This window comes from Callospermophilus lateralis, chromosome 13 (genome assembly GCF_048772815.1).
Source record: "Callospermophilus lateralis isolate mCalLat2 chromosome 13, mCalLat2.hap1, whole genome shotgun sequence".
Taxonomy (NCBI): domain Eukaryota; kingdom Metazoa; phylum Chordata; class Mammalia; order Rodentia; family Sciuridae; genus Callospermophilus; species Callospermophilus lateralis.
The window spans coordinates 31,172,823-31,190,649 of NC_135317.1; the positions used below are offsets into that span (position 1 = coordinate 31,172,823).

A 17,827-nucleotide genomic window follows, 5' to 3' on the forward strand; every position below is an offset into this window, starting at 1 on the left:
ATACCTAAGGCACTAATAGCACACATTTATTTCATTATGTTCATTAAATTTTTATACTTGTTTTTCCATAGGGAATTTTCTAGCATTAACTAGTTGGTGTGTTTTAAAGTGTTGATTTAGATAAAGGGGAGGAAGAAGGAAATTGATACTTAGGACATGTGTGTGTGTGTGTGTGTGTGTGTGTGTGTTGGGAGTGGTTTCTTTTTTTGGTACCAGGGATAGAACCTGGGGGTACTCAACCACTGAGCTACATCCCCAGCCCTTTTTTGTATTTTATTTAGAGACAGGGACTCACTAAGTTGCTTAGGGCCTTGCTAAGTTGCTGAGGCTGGCTTTGAACTTCTGATCCTCCTGTCTCAATCTTCCAAGCTGCTGAGATTACAGGCATGCACAATCATGGAACTTATGGTACATATTAAGCCTTATACAAAATATGCCTTTCATATATTATCTTACTTAAACATTTAATTTTCCTCACAAACATGAAATAAAAGTATAAGTAGTTCCATTTTAGGAGAGGAAACTAAGCTTTATAAATGATAAGTGACTTGTCTAAGGTCACCCAAATGTTAAGTCAGGATATAAATATCTGTAAAGCTCTTAGTAATACGTATGGGTATCTGCATATAAATAAGGAATTTACAGCATATGTGTATATAAGTATATACATATGTGTGTGGACATATGCCAAAAATATTATTTATGTATAATATATGCATTATATATTATATATTTGTAGATATTTATGTATAATATATGCACATTTATACATAAACAATACACATATACATTTGTATGTGTGTGCATGTGTGAACACACATTGTTACAATTTGAATCTAAAATTGTTCACCCCAGAGCTCATATGTTAGGCACTATAGCAATTTCAAGAGTTAAAAGACTGGATTATCAGAGCTGTAACCTCATCAATGGGTTAATCCATTTTATAAATTAATAATGTGAATGGACTACTGAATTGTGACTGTAGGTAAGTAAGGCATGGATGTAGAAAGAAGGTCACTAGGTCCTTGGACCATATCTCTTCCTAGCTCATGCTTCTGCCTCCAAGCTGCCATGATTGAACAGCTTTCCTCTGCCATGCTCTTCCCTCCTGAGATTCTGCCTCATCTTGGGTTCAGAGTAATGGAATCAGCTAACAATGGACTGAGACTTCTGAAATCATGAGCTTCAAGTAATCTTTTCTTCCTGTAAGCCATTCTTTTTAGGTATATTGGTCACCACAATGAAAAGCTGAGTAATAAACACACATAAAATACCTGCACAAGAAAAAAATGGCTACTTTTAAAATATAATTGTTACTTACCGGAAAGTATAGAAGCAGAGACCCAAAAAGGATTGTTTCCAACAGGATAAGGCCCGATGCTCTGATGCTCTATAAAACATAATAAAAATGTCATTGTTAAGTTTTTAGACATGAAAAAATTTACTCTATTTTGAAAATGCCCCATCCATTAGAACAACATTTATGGGTGAAAATTATATAAATAAATGACAATTATCTAGCAGTCAAGTGGATAAATAATAGAAACATGCAAAACAACTATGAAAGTGATGATAGATTAATGATGCTGCCACTGACTTCATGGGATTTCATTCTATAAATTTGAATCACTGAATAGACTAATCAGCTTATAACACTGCTTTGATAATTATTTTAATCCAAGAAATTCATACACACAGATATTATCTATATTTCTGAAATATCAGCCACAAGTACATATCAACTGCCAACCCTGAACCACTTGAAAAATACCCACAGTATAGTTTTGGTGGATAAACAAGCACATACATAAGGTCTTAAAATCTAAATGGTACATCTCCCACAATGGTTAATATAGAATTCCCCCAAATCACTAGTATGGCTCCAATTTGAATAATATGAATCACATTAAATAACCTAAGTATCTCACATGGTGTACAAAATTCAAAAGACTTAATTTTCAAATAAACTCTCCTGAATTTTTGTTTAGTTTTCTAAACATAAATATGTATAATGACCTTAAGATACTTGTTAAATTCCTGTAACAAAATGCTTAGAATTGAAACAAGATATAAAATACCAAAGTTAATCTTATCTCTTAATAACAAATTTTGCTTCAATGAATTCAAGTATCAATACAGAGTAAATACATTGATTAAGAATATAAACACAATAACAGGTCATTCTGGGACCTGTTATTGTTTTCATTTAATGCAATATAAAAGGTATACACAAATGTCATCTCATACAAATATCTCAACAGGAAAATTACTTGAGGTAATAACAATTGATTTTGCAACAATAAAAATACTATAGAGTCAAAACATGAGAATATATTATATATTGAACAAACAACCTCTGATAGTGTGTTTTACCCATAAAAATGCTTCATGTAATCCCTCATAGGACTCAGAATTTTTACTATTTTAAAATTTGAGAGTGAGAAACTAGTTTAATCAGTGAACAGACTTGATTATTCAAGTGCTTATTGATATTAGTCACATTAGCTAGTAGATATTTCAATGAAAAGAAAATTTCTATCTATAAGTATTTAAGTGAGTTTTGACTGGCAGAATTTCTAAAATGGCAAATTGTGTTTGCAAAGTATATCTAATTATGAACACTCTATGGCTTGTGTTTTAAAGTTTCAAAACAATGATACTAAGACTGAAAATCCACAATATTATATAAAACTGCTTATAAAATATCCTATGCAATATTGATTAAACACAGGGTCATGAAAAAGAGCTGCAGGGTGTAGTGGAAAATATGGACTTTTGGAGTTAAATCCATCTCAGTATGAATTATGAAGCAACCACTTTAGGCAGCACTAAACTTCAATTGTCTTACCCATAGAATGAGTATTCTAATATTTACTTAATTAAATCTGACAGGATTATTAAGCACAAAGTATACAAAATGGCTACCATCATGCCTAGTTCTTAATAAGTACATATATATTCTTTAAGTCAGAAAGCAACATCAGGATGATGAATCTAAAAACTACAAAAGTCCATGTTGCTAGCTGTCAAAATGTTTCATGCTGGAATCCAAAATGACCAGAGAAGAGCCCAAAACCTGGAAGGGACCCAGCAGTTTCTTCTCTGAGTTATGGATGTGCTGTGTGATACAGTGGTTTCTTCCATCCTGCAGCAGTTTCTGATAGTTTCAGAGCCTGTAGGCTCTGTATCTGTGTTAACAGCCATCAATACCATATAACAACAGCACTAATAGTGCATGATTTTGTATATGTTCTCAGAGTAAATAACCTGTTCTCCTTTTCAACTGGAAATGTGGAGAACTCTTAACATTTGCTTAACCTTGCTCCTGGCTCAACAGAGCAGACCATAATTTCAGTTTATAAATTAGAACTCAGACAAGCTATTTCATAATCAAATGTAAGGTATATCATAAACCTATACTTTTTGCTTTCACAATATTCCTTGGCATAGCTGGCTTCATGGCCTCACAGATTGAGCAAGAAGCCTTTAATAAGTGGGACTCAAGGACACAGAAGAGGCCTCATGTTCTTCAAAATATTTTCACCACTGTCTCACCGGGTATTAGAAGTTCTTTTAACTATAACAAAGTCTTTTTTTTTATAGCTGGTGCCAAGGATTAATGTAAGTTGTTTTAAATTTAATTGAAGAAGAATAGAAAGAATAAGAAACACTAGCAGTGTGTATGGAAAAGAGGAAGAATTGGAATATGAAGAAGGATGAGGGAAATAATGAGCAAAAATAACAGAGGTCAAGAAAAAATGTCATTTTTTTCAGTTTGCTGAAATAGAAATGATGGCATGGAACTATTTTTAACTAGAGTTATTAAATGGGAAACACTTGAAAAACTTTCTTGAAAGATGATCAACAATATATACTATGATACTATTTATGTAAAATATACATAAAATTATACTATACATTGTGTGTGTGTGTGTGTGTGTGTGTGTGTGTGTGTGTGTGTAAACAAAGGTTTAGAGGACGTATACTAAGCTGATAATGGTTTCTTCTGGAGAAGAGAACATATTTGGGTTTTAGATCTTCTAAACCTAGAAATACTTTAATTTCTCTGAAACAGCTTATAGTTATACATTTTTGTTCAACATATTTTTAATAAATCAATTTTTAAAAACTAGAATGTGTAGGGGGGCCTGGGAGGGTTGTGGCTCAGCTGTACAGTGCTTACCTCGCACAGGTGAGGCACTGGGTTCGATCCTCAGCACCACATAAAAATAAACAAAGGTATTGTGTTCATCTACAACTAAAAAAACTTAAAATGTGTCAACTCAACTGTTAGAAAATTTTACCATTATGTACTATGGATGCAAAAAGTCTAAATCTTTCTTTCAAGTAATATTTTAATATCAAATTTTATTTGTTTTAATGAATAAAAATTATCAATTATTGTATTCCAATTCTGTCAGATGAATGTAAAACTGGGGAGTTAATGTTGAGTCTAACTCTCTGGTTTAGCATACACAGAACCTAATATAATTTCAGTTTTATGCTACAGGTGAGCATATTTTACCTCACTCCATTCCCACCCCACCTTCCCCACTTCTTAAACTTTCAGGGATGACTTATAAAGATTTATAAGACAGATGTCAAACCTGTAGAACAAAGAAAAGGTTAATCATAATATCCTAATTCTATCAAATTATGTCAAGGTCAATTTGTAAATTCCATAATCCTTTCATACAAACTATGGAAGAACAAGATGAAGCACAGATGTAGTTTCCATAAGATTTGCCCAGGATATTACCTCCCAAAGGAAGCTAAGTCACTGGAAGTAATAAAATGAGAATGCTGAAGGCTGAATTTTTTAAAATAATTAAAATGGTTTCTTATTATTTCCCTGATTCTAAAGGAACTAACTACTTCATTTATAACTATTAAGCATTTTTAATCTCTGGGGAAATTAATGTATATCTTGCTAAAGCATTGCAGCTGCTTTTGATTGTAGCTGACTTGACCTTGTAGCATTTTAACTTTATTTCTACTACAAAAGAAATCTCAAAGCATGAATACATTTTTACATAGTTGAAACTCAAAATCTAAAAGAAAATGTGAGAGCAATGGAATTTTATTTTGAAAGGGATAAACTATCATTGATTTAGGTGTTAAACAAAGACACTATCAATTTATATCATTTTCATAAAGAATAAGACACACTAGCAGGAAATGACTCATGAGGTATAGTTTTTATTTTAAATATTTCTATAAAGAAATCCATGGACAGAGAGATTTCTGATGAAACCTGATAAACACCTGGAAGTATATAATATAGATTAGAAACCGAGTGTAAAATGTGATGCTGAAGAGTTTCTTAACATTGAGAGGTATGGGGACACTGTTTTTCAATAATTTTAATAATTATATATAGATAGGAATAGACTACATCCAGTATGAAAGAATGCATGCAGTTCATTTATCTTACGAACTGTCATGAAAAAAAGAAAACTCAAAATTTAGAGAAATTTATCAAGGAACAATTGTCAAAAATGTGATCAGTTAAAGTCAGTTTTAGATTTTCAGAAAATTTTTCAAACATTAAAATGGGGGCTGTATAAAAAAAACAGAAAGATGTGGTCTGGACAGAAACTCTCCATGTGTAATATAAGTAATTCAGAGAACTATAAATTCATGGACTAAAACACACAGACTTTATATCTAGATGGTTTGTATTATGGTTTGCAGATGCGATGTCCCCTAAAAGCTAAGATATGAGACAATGAAAGAATTTTCAGTGGTAAAATGATTAGATTATGAGAGGTTTAGCTACTCAGTAGATTCATCCATTAATACAGATTAACTGGGAAACTGTATGTAGGTAGGTATAGTTTGTTCTCGGTGAGTAGAGCTCTCTCTGTTGCCATATACTGGCTGCTTGCCACCTCCAAAGGCTTCCTCCATGAGGTTCTGCCTCATCTACCTCATCTCTGGGACCAGAGCTACAGGTCAGCTCACCATGGACAGAACCTCTGAAATCATGAGCCAAAATAAGCTTTTCCTCTTCTTGACAGATCTTTTAGTAGCAGCAGCAACAACAACAACAAAAAGTTTGTAACCTCAGCATTAATCGTTCATTAGCTTCATGTCCTTGGGCAAGTTGCATAACTTTCTGAGATTTAGCTTCTTTGACAATAAAATGGGTATACGATGCCCAGCTTTGTAGTACTATTGTGAAGATTGATAAGAACAGACCATCAGTGTTAGTTTTGCATAAATTTTTCATGTGCAAATATAGAAAGTGAGGTCAACTGGGTATATAAGCTTAGTCAGCTGCAGAGTGACAGATTCCAGGAAAACTATTATCACAGCTGTTGATTCCCAATGCTGTTTCCTTGGAACATACAATTTGACCCTCAGTGGTTTTGTTCTTACCCAAAACAAACAAACAAACAAACAAACAAAACAGGACAATATGGAATTACATAATTACACAACCAGGTAACACTACTAAGCATTTAAAAAATAAACTACCAGTAAGGGTTTGATTTCAGATTCTATTAAAAATTTACTAAAATTGCTAATATTTTTAAGTAAAAGACACATTGCTTTAACTAAATATTCTTTCTCATTTCTAAGACTTTACCATAAAATCCATGTTTATGACATGATAATTTATTTATTATTGAGGAGTTTTAAGACCTTTTGAAAAGTTCACCCAAAAATACAGTCCAAAGTAACATATATATAGTTTCATGTTCTTGAAAACAGTTCAGGACACTAAATGAAGAGGAAAAACCAATGATTTTGTATACATGCGAAATTAGAAATAACAATCATTCATTGTTACTTATGATTTATCATACGGCTGGGAAAACACTTTTCATGGCAATAATTTTTTTTGCAGAATTAATATGAGATGTTTGCCAATCGGCTCTGCTTTGTTTCATATAATGTGAACACTTAAGATGCTCTCCCAGGTCTCACTTGATTTTAGAACTCAAAATTTATGACTCACTACAGTTTCAGAGATGCAGAATAACTCAGATGCATGAGAGGGAATGTTTTAGATAACTTTCATTCATCTATATCCCTAGTCTTCATGCCCAAAGCAACTAATCACCAAACAACAACTCTTATCCTTCTTAATTCTCAGCCTCTTTTCCCTTTTAATATGCCACTAGAATACCTTCTAAAACTGTGAAGGATCATGTCCTATTTGTCCTCATGTTTCCATGGGTTCTCTGCAAAAATATGCAGATTTAGCTGCTATTTTTCTAAAATTTATTTGGAATCTTCAATTCCCTTTTTCTTTCAATATAGCTAAATATAGCAACTCATTTTGCATAGACTGGAAATAAATTCTTTGAATGTCAAAAAAAACATACAGAAGTGAATGATGTAGACTAAAATACCACATAAAGCAATCTTGCCTTGGGAAAAATTACTTTATATCCTTAAAAAAGTGACATGAAATTACTGAAACACACTAAGTAATTAGCCTAGATTTCTATTATTCATTAAAAAACTGATATTAACTGATACATTTTTCAAATAAAAAGTATAAAATGACAAAAAAAAGAACCTTCCTCATAAAAAATCCTAACGGAATGAATGTAATCAAAATACAAAATAATATTATTTTAAAATTTGTCATTAATGAGATAAAATACTTTGATCACTTTTTCAAAATATCAATATTTGCTACATTGAGATAACTCAAATATTATTTAGTTGACATCATTCATTTTAAAAACTTAAATGTATTTTATATTAAAGAAATATAAGAAATTTCACAAAGTATTCATTTTCATGTATTTCTAAGTATTAATAGATTTATATAATTTTTCTTTATTAACATTGTTTAATTTCATATTTATTAAAATTTGGTATGCTGAATTTTTTAATTCCTGTATATAACTATTTTGAAATGCTATTGTTCATAAAGCTCACCAATTGTTTGTTGATCAGTATCAACATGTTCTTAGACTTCTTAAACAGGAAAAAAATTGTAAAAGTGGAAACAGAATTTCTTAGTACTGTTAAGCTTGTCTTTAACACATGATCCATCCTCTGCAGCATGTTTGGAAATGTATGGAATAACAGAAAAAGTACAAAACAGAAAAACGTTTCATATTTAAGATACTTGGAGATGGCCTAACTATTCTAGGACTTGTTTATTAATCTTACTTTAAGCTTTTATTATAATCCTTATTTTATACATGTAACAAAAAGTTTTATTCTATTAAGACATTTACAAATAATCAGACATGATAAGAACTTCAGTGACATAGTCAATAAATGATTCAATAAGGCATAGTAAATGCTCAACTATTGGCAAGAAGAGTAAACAGTTCAGAAACTTAAAATAGCATAATATCTGACAGGTAATCAACAAAGTTGGATTCTAAAGGGTGTGGGGGAAAAACTTTTTTAGACACAAAGGTGATGAACAAAGGATTTCAAAACTGAATCTTTGAAATAGTTTGAGAATTTCTAGATTACATGGAACAAGTTGGATACTGACTTGCCTCAAACTTAAGAGCATTAAGTACCATCAAGTGGGCATTATAGAATTTAGTCCATATTGAGTGTGTCATTCTTAAAATTGTTAATCAAAATACAAGTGAAAAAGAAATATTAATTAATTAACATCCTGTTTGTATCCTGTTAATATTTTTGTTGTCAACTCTAGCCATTTATTTCATTAAATCATTGTTTCAGATAGACTTTATGTTTATCATCAAATTATAATGTTTATAATTAGATTATTATCTTGATGATATTTTAAAGTTTTATTTCTTATATCCATGGAAATGGTTTAGGAAAGACTTTCAAATAATTAATTCATGAGTTTTAATTAAATAATAACTGCTACCCCTTCTCTACAGAATTGAAAAAGGTCACACTAGCTGATGGATGTTTTAATTCGTTTTCTTTCTTTGTCACGGATTCTTTGTTTTAATACTATTTTATTCATTAGGACAGATTATCAACTCAAAAAGACATAAGACATAAGTGAAATAATTGTGTGTAGAGAAATTAGACAGTAGAGAAATTTGACAATAGAGAATTAGGACAATGTATAAAAAACTAAAATTACAATGTAATCTAACTTCAGAAAACAGGGAAGGAGGCTTACCAAACAAATTCTGCTTCTAGGAACATTAGGATATTTTATCCTGCTGACTTCATGTTTAATTAGCTACCTATTTCATCTTTTCTAAAATAAACTCTTTTTTTAACTTCTTAAGATTCTAATGGATAGCTTCCAAGTGTATACTCTATACCCTTGTTTATAATTAAGTTAGTATTCATGCTCTGAAGACAGAAGAGAACAAATTATTTAAGAAAGATTTGGATATAGCATAAAATATGGGTCGGGGAGATGAGAGATTAAATGTAGTATTGATTGAGTCTGAAAAGGAGAATGATTTTATTTTACATGAGATATTGGTAATGCTGTTTTGGTAACTGACATTGAAGTCTTCGGCTACATGCATGGGTGTACTTATAGAAAGCATTGTTGACAAGACTAATCTGGTCATTGGATCAGGATACACTGTCTTCCCTGGATTTGCAGAAAAGAAGTTCACACCTTGTGACTAGAGTGTTGCTGTAAGAAAGAAGAGTATTTAGTTAAATGTGGAGGGTGATCAAGTAAACCAAATACAAGTTGAGTAACCCTGAAGTCAGAAGTGTTTCAGATTTCAGAGATTTTGATCTTGGAATATTTGAATAGACTTTACCAGCTGAACATCTATAATCTGAAAATACAAAACCTGAAATGCTCTGAAATCCAAAACTAATTTCAAAACATTTCAGATTTCAGATTTTTGGATTAGAGTTGCTCAACCTGAATCACCAAAAGGCCTAATCTTTGGTCATATAAATGTGACCAATAACTTTTTTATTTGTTAAAAATCTTATTGATTTTCTGAGTTCCTATTGTGGACAATCCCAGAAATTTTCATGAAGGTCTTACTGAAAGGATTACAGTTTTTCAAAATAAAGCATAATTGAATAAAATAGATTTTTTATTTAGGGCTGGGTAACTCCATGGAAGGAGGCTTTGGGGATATTCACTATTCCACTGTTATGCAATGAACTAGTTATTCTTTTTATGCTGCATATTTTTGTTCAGATTTGCAAGAATCTTTCTCATTTCTAAGACTTTACCATAAAATCCATGTTTATGACATGATAATTTATTTATTATTGAGGAGTTTTAAGATCTTTTGAAAAGTTCACCCAAAAATACAGTCCAAAGTAACATATATATAGTTTCATGTTCTTGAAAACAGTTCAGAACACTAAATGAAGAGGAAAAACCAATGATTTTGTATACATGTGAAATTAGAAATAACAATCATTCATTGTTACTTATGATTTATCATACGGCTGGGAAAACACTTTTCATGGCAATAATTTTTTTTGCAGAATTAATATGAGATGTTTGCCAATCGGCTCTGCTTTGTTTCATATAATGTGAACACTTAAGATGCTCTCCCAGGTCTCGCTTGATTTTAGAACTCAAAATTTATGACTCACTACAGTTTCAGAGATGCAGAATAACTCAGATGCATGAGAGGGAATGTTTTGGATAACTTTCATTCATCTATATCCCTAGTCTTCATGCTCAAAGCAACTAATCACCAAACAACAACTCTTATCCTTCTTAATCCTCAACCCTTTTTCCCTTTTAATATGCCACTAGAATACCTTCTAAAACTGTGAAGGATCATGTCCTATTTGTCCTCATGTTTCCATGGGTTATTTTACCTGTTGTTAAATAAAAGAACACAATAAGTCATACCCTTGTAACTAAAAGGTGTTAGTGATTGGCAATACCTAAATAGTTGTCCTCCCAGGTTGAACTTGGTAAACAAAATAGACAACATTTAAAATGTAAGAGTGACCATCTTTATCTCTTTTGATTAACTTTGGCTTGAATTCTACTTTATTTGATACGAGAATGGAAATCCCTCCTTGCTTCCGCAGTCCATGTGAGTGATATGATTTGTCCCAACATTTTACCTTCAGTCTGTGTATGTCTTTTCCTATCAGATAGTCTCTGGTAGGCAGCATATTATTGGGTCTTTTTTTTTAATCCAGTCTACTAGCCTATGTCTTTTGATTGGTGAGTTTAAGCCATTAACATTCAGGGTTATTATTGAGACTCATCAATGTATTTCCAGCCACATTTGTTTATTTTTGTTACTTAACTTGACTTGATTTTCTTCTTTGATTAGTTTTTCCTTTAGGGTACCTACCTCCCACTGCTGATTTTCATTGCTGTCTTTTATTTCCTCTTCATGGAATATTTTGCCAAGGATGTTTTGTAATCCTGGTTTTCTAGCTATAAATTCTTTTAACTTTCATATATCATGGAAGATTTTTATTTCATCTTCAAATATAAAGCTTAATTTTTATGGATACAAGATTCTTGGTTGGCACCCATTTTCTTTCAGAGCTTGATATATGTTGTTCCAGGATCTTCTAGCTTTCAGGGTCTATGTTGAAAACTCTACTGTTATCCTAATTGGTTTTCCCCTATATTTAGGCTGATTCCTTTCTCTCAATGCTTTTAAAATTCTCTCCTTATTCTGTATGTTGGGCATTTTTATTATAATGTGCCTTGGTACAGATCTGTTGTGATTTTGTACATTTGGTGTCCTTTAGGCATCTTGAATTTGGATTTCCAATTCATTCTTCATGTTTGGAAAGTTTTCTGATATTATTTCATTGAATAGATTGTTTATTCCTTGGTTTAGACCTCTATGCCTTCCTCTATCCCAATAACTCTTAAATTTGGTCTTTTTACGCTATCCCATATTTCTTAAATGTTCTGCTTGTTTGACCCAGCTATCCCTCTCCTCGGTCTATACCCAAAAGACTTAAAACCAGCATACTACAGGGACACAGCTACATCAATGTTTATAGCACCACAATTCACAATAGCTAAACGGTGGAGCCAACCTAGATGCCCTTCAGTGGATGAATGGATAAAAAAATGTAGCATATACACACAATGGAATTTTACTCAGCAATAAAATATAACAAAATCATGGCATTTGCAGGTAAATGGATGGCATTGGAGAAGACAATGCTAAGTGAAGTTAGCTAATCCCCAAAACACAAATGCTGAATGTTTTCTCTGATATAAGAAGGCTGACTGTATTGGGGTAGGGAGGGGAAGCATGGGAGGAATAGATGAATTCTAGATGAGGCAGAGGGGTAGGATACAAAATGAGTGGGCAGGGGATTAGCAAGGATGGTGGAATGTGATGAACATCATTATCCTAAGCACCTGTATGAAGACATGAATTGGTGTCAACATACTTTATATACAACCAGAGATATGAAAAATTGTGCTGCATATGTGTAATAAGAATTGTAATGCATTTTGCTGTCATTTATTTTTTAAAAAATCAATAAAAAATAAATAAAATGTAAGAGTGAGGAGAAGGATTCAAAATGGTGGATTAGAGAAGGTTGCTTCCCTGGTTGCTCTCAGCATGAAACCAAGTATTCAGACAGGCAAGAAGATCTGAAGGATGTCTGGATACAGAGAGATCACAGGCCCCACCCAACTAAACAGAAAGGTGTCCTGCACAACATTATTTTGTGGGAAAAAAAGCTCCATCTCTCTTGGCTACTAGGGAAATCAGAAGAAGGAACTATATTTTAGCTCCAGTGTCAGGGAACAGAAGCTGGGGAAAATGAATCCCGACAACTGTGCCTAAGCTGAAAAACAGTTTTGCAAACCCATACCACACAGAATAGTGTGTGCCTAAGTGATCAGGAAAAAATCAAGCATTGAAAGGGGTTTACAAAGGGAAAAACTGATGGAGGAAACATGCTTGGCTTCCCCCCTTTTGTTCCAGAATGACTCCTTGAAAGATTTACTGGGAGAGTCATGCCTGGCTGGGAAAGACAAGCTTGGCTAGAATTCAAAAGGGGAGCAGAGAAATTGATTGAGTACATAACCCGAACCCAAAAGTCTAAACACAAAGTTCAGAATGACTAAGGGGGAAAAGAATTGGACCCTCCACTTCATGAGTGAAACCTAGAGGTTTTTCTGGGGGATGGTCTCCCAGCCATGGTCCAGCAACAACCCAGCCTGGGAGGTATGCTGATTTAAAATGTTTAGACCAATATGCCACTCAAAGAAGTGCCTAAACTTTCCCCAGGAGTCTTGCCTACAGGATTTCCCTTCATACTTCAGCAATCCCACCTAACACATGTGAGAAGGGAAGCCAAAAATCTTTTAAAATTCAACAGAAACAATTATTTAACTTTTCATCAAGAACCTTTTTTTTCTTCTCCTTCTCCTTCTCCAACTCCATCACCATCTCCATCTGACTCTATGTTCAGTTGTGACCTTAATGGTTCATGGACAAGCATATTCATATCAGTTTCTTTTTTCTTCATTCCTAGCATTTTTTGAAGGCAGTTATTTCTCATCAATTAGTATTATGAAGACTAAGATGTTTGATTGGAATATTATCAGTTTTGTTCTTGTGCTCTTTTACTTGTTTTTTAAATTATTTTTTTAAAAATTTTATACACTTTTTTTCTCTCATATCTTTCCCTTGATTCTCTTTCTCTCTTTTCCTCTGTTAATAGCCAATCTTTATTGATTATAACTCTTCCTATTTTACTTTTATTTTCTCTTCTCTTTCCTCACAATCATCACATCCTACATTACTTATTTTCTATCCCTGTTCACAATTTAAAATGTAAACGCTTAAGTAAGCTTTCTGTTTTTATTATGGGCAATAACTGATCACATCCTTTGTTTATTGTGACAATTAACATAATAGATTCCAAAGCAGAAACTATTTGGTTTAATGCTGTAAAAATTGTTGTATTGGCTTTTGTTATTATCTGTCTCCCCTAAACTGTGAAGTACTGGAAACTTTCAGGAACACTGTAATTTCACAGGGAAAAAAACTCTACTCAAGTAGAGTCAAAACCATAATGTTAAATGAGAAGATACACAAACAACATGAAAAAAGCAAGGGAAAAAACTGCCCAAAACAAACCAATATAATTCAATAAAAGAATCCATTGAGACCATGGTAGAAGAAATATCATCAAAGGAGTATAGAATGTACATAGTTAAATTGATCTGCAAGGAAAGATGATGTAAGGAGTAACTTTGGGGAGAAAATACAGGCAGCAAAAGATCCCTTATTACAGAGAGAGAGATTCTGAAAAAAAAATACAGAAATACTCAAAACAAACAAACAAAAATTAATAAGCCAAATTAAAAATTCATTGAAAAGCATCTATACTAAATACAGACTAGAACACTTAAAAGACAAAAGATATAATTTTGAAAATAAAGTTGACCATGAAGAAAAGATACTAAGAGACCATGAACAAAACATCCAAGAAATATGGAACAACATGAAAAGACCAAACTTAGGAATTATTATGATAGAAAAAATCTTGGAGATACAAAACAAAGGAATGCATAATATTTTCAAAGAAATCATATCTGAAAATTTCCCAAATCTTAATAATGAAATGGAAAATCAAGTACAGGAGGCATACAGGGCCCCAAATATACAAAATTATAACAGACCCACACTAAGGTACATTATTATGAAAATGCCCAACATACAGAATAAGAATAGAATTTTAAAGCTTGCCAGAAAAACATGACCATTCACATTTATAGGGAAACCAATCAAGATCTCAGCCAATTTCTCAACTCAGACCCTCAAAGCTAGAGGTCTTGGAATAATATGTATATCAAGTTCTGAAAGAAAATGGTTGCCAAACAAGAATACAAAACAGCAAAACTAAGCTTCAGAATTGACAATGAAATAAAAACCTTTTGTGATAAGCAAAAAATAAAGAATTCACAAGAAAGCCTACACTAGAAAACATGCTCAATATTTCATGAAAAATAAAAGTGAGAACTAGCAAAGGAAGGAACTACACTTAGAAGAATAGTCAATTAAATGGGGAACTAATTCAAATTAAAAACCAGATATAAATCAAAATGACAGGAAATAAAATTCATATCTTAATAATAACATTGAATTTAAATGGCTTAAACTCATCAATCAAAAGACAAGGACTGGCAGATTGAATTAAAAAATAAGACCCGACAATATGCTGTCTCCAAGAGACTCACCTCAAAGGCAAAAACATCCACAGACTAAAGGTAAAAGAATGTGAAAAATCCTCAGAAAAGAAAAAAACTTTGGAATCAATCAAACAAAAGAAGTGAAAGACCTGTACAATGAAACGTACAGAACACTAAATAATGAAATAGAAGACAACATTAGGAGATGGAAAGTTCTCCCATGCCTTTATTGTTAGGTAGTATTAATAACATCAAAATGGCCATACCACCAGAAGTGCTATACAGATTTAATGCAATTCCTACTAAAATTCCAATGATGTTCTTCATAGAAATAGAAAAAGCAGTCATGAAATTCATTTGGGGAAAAAAAAGCCCAGAATAGCCAAAGCAATTCTCAGTGAGAAAAGTGAAGCAGAAGGTATAACAATACCAGACCTTAACTTATACTGTAGAGCTACAATAACAAAAACAGCATGATATAATACTGGCACCAAAGCAGACATGTAGACGAATGGTACAGAATAGAAGACACAAAGACAAACCCACATGACTACAGTTATCTCATCCTAGATAAAGGTGCCATAAACATACATTGGAGTAAGATAGCCTCTTCAACAAATGATACTGGGAAAACTGGAAATCCATATATGATAGAAAAAAATTTAATCCCTCTCTCTCACACTGCACAAAAATCAACGTAATGTGATTCAAGGACCTAGGCACTAGACCAGAGACCCTGTGCATACTAGAAGAAAATGTAGAACCAACTCTCCCTCATGTAGCCTTAGGAAAAGATCTCCTCAACAAGACTCCAAAAACCAAGAAGTAAAATCAAGAATCAATAAATTAGATGAATTCAAATTAAAAAGCTTCTTCACAGCAAAGGAAACAACCAAGAATATAAAGAGAGAATTTACAGAATTGGAGAAAATCTTTCCCATGTGTACTTCAGAGAGATTATTAATCTCCAAAGAACTCAAAAACTTAACACCAGAAAAAACAAAAATCCAATCAATATATGGGCTAAGGTACTGAACAGGAACTACTCAGAGGAAGAAATACAATCAATCAACAAATACATGAAAATATATTCAACATCTCTAACAATTAGAGAAATGCAAATTAAAACTGTACTGATAGAAGATGATCCATCTCACTCCAGTCAGAATGGCGATTATCAAGAATACAAGTAATAATAAATGTTGGTGAGGATGTAGGGGAAAAGGTTCACTCATACATTGCCAGTGGGAATGCAAATTGGTGTAGCCACTATGGAAAGCAGTATGGAGATTCCTCAGAAAAACTGGAATGGAACCACCATTTGACCCAGTTATCCCACTCCTTGGAATATATCCAAAGGACTTAAAATCAGCATTCAAAAGGCATGCAGTTGTATAAATGTTTACAGCAGCTCAATTAACAATAGCTAAGATATGAAACCAACCTAGGTGCACTTCAACAGAAGAATGGATAAAGAAAATGTACATTTACACAATGGAATATCACTCATCCATAAAGAACAATGAATATATGGCATTTACTGGTAAATGGATGAAACTGGAGACTATCATGCTAAGTGAAATAAGTCAATCCCAAAAAAACCAAAGGCTGAATGTTCTCTCTGATATGTGAATGCTGACACATAGTAAGGGGTGGGGAGAATGGAGAACAGAAGTTCATAGGATTAGACAAAGGGGAAAAAGGGAAGAGAGGGCATACGGGAATAGGAAAGATAGTAGAATGAATTGGACAGAATTTTTATGTACATATATGAATATATGAAACTTTTAATCATGTACAACCATAAGGATATGATACTAATTAAAATAAGTTATATCTTTAATTTACTCTCTATTTTTCTGTTATGGTTTCTTTTAAATTATCATTATTTTTCTAACTTTTACTTCATTTAAAAAACATTCTTCAGATTTTTTTTCTCTCAATTCTTTCTTCCTTTACCCTTTTTATTTCTATGTGTAGAATTTCTCCCTTCTTTGTCCACTTTTTAGTTTCTTATCTACTTTTATTATTCTCTCTCTCTCTCTCCACCCCTTCCCCCCTCTTCCTACCTGCCTCCTCCCTTCTCCCCTGCTCCACATTCTCTCTCTTCCTGAGCTGGGCATTAAATCCAGAATCTTATTTATGTACACTGGGCAGGTGGCTCTGTCTTTGAGCTACACTCCCAAGTTTGTTGAGAGAAATAAGCCCGCTCTTGCCACAACTCAATCTCACTCATTCCTGGAAGTCACTTCTACTTAAAGGAGGGCCATAAACTTGCAGGTGTTTCAGATCCTCCACCAGAGTTACAGCAGACAATATCAGAATCCTGAGTAACAACCAATTTCAACTGTGCCTGTGGAAACCACCACAACCTAATGCAGCTTCCACTCCCATTATAATAGTAACCACTGACACTACACCTCACATACTCTGCAGTCTACACCATCCCAACCTGGATTACCAGAGGGACTCCACTATTGTGAGACCTACAAAGAAAGTGAATACTCAGGCTCCAATACAGTACATTGTGTCAAAAAATACAAATCACAGTTAGAGAAGCCACAGAAAGATTACACTATAATGTTCAATTGGAGTTAAACTTCACCCTACATAACAAACCAATACCCAAAGTTATATCATCCAAAGAAGGCATCATTAAGAAGATTCTCATATTAAAATTGAGGCAAAATCTTCCCCCAAACATACACAAATCTCAGCATAGAAACATAAGCAATATTAAAAAACAAGGCAATTTGATGTTTTAAAAAATTAATAAAT

General features: G+C 32.8%; 1 protein-coding gene across 1 annotated transcript in view; it reads right to left on the reverse strand.

Annotated features, from left to right (window-relative positions):
- The window catches only part of Gpr158 (G protein-coupled receptor 158), a 411,653-nt gene that overhangs the window by 144,856 nt on the left and 248,970 nt on the right, over positions 1–17,827 (reverse strand). The window contains exon 5 of the mRNA XM_076832133.1: positions 1,322–1,390. Coding sequence (XP_076688248.1) covers positions 1,322–1,390 — 69 coding nt within the window. The remainder of the gene's footprint in view (positions 1–1,321; positions 1,391–17,827) is intronic.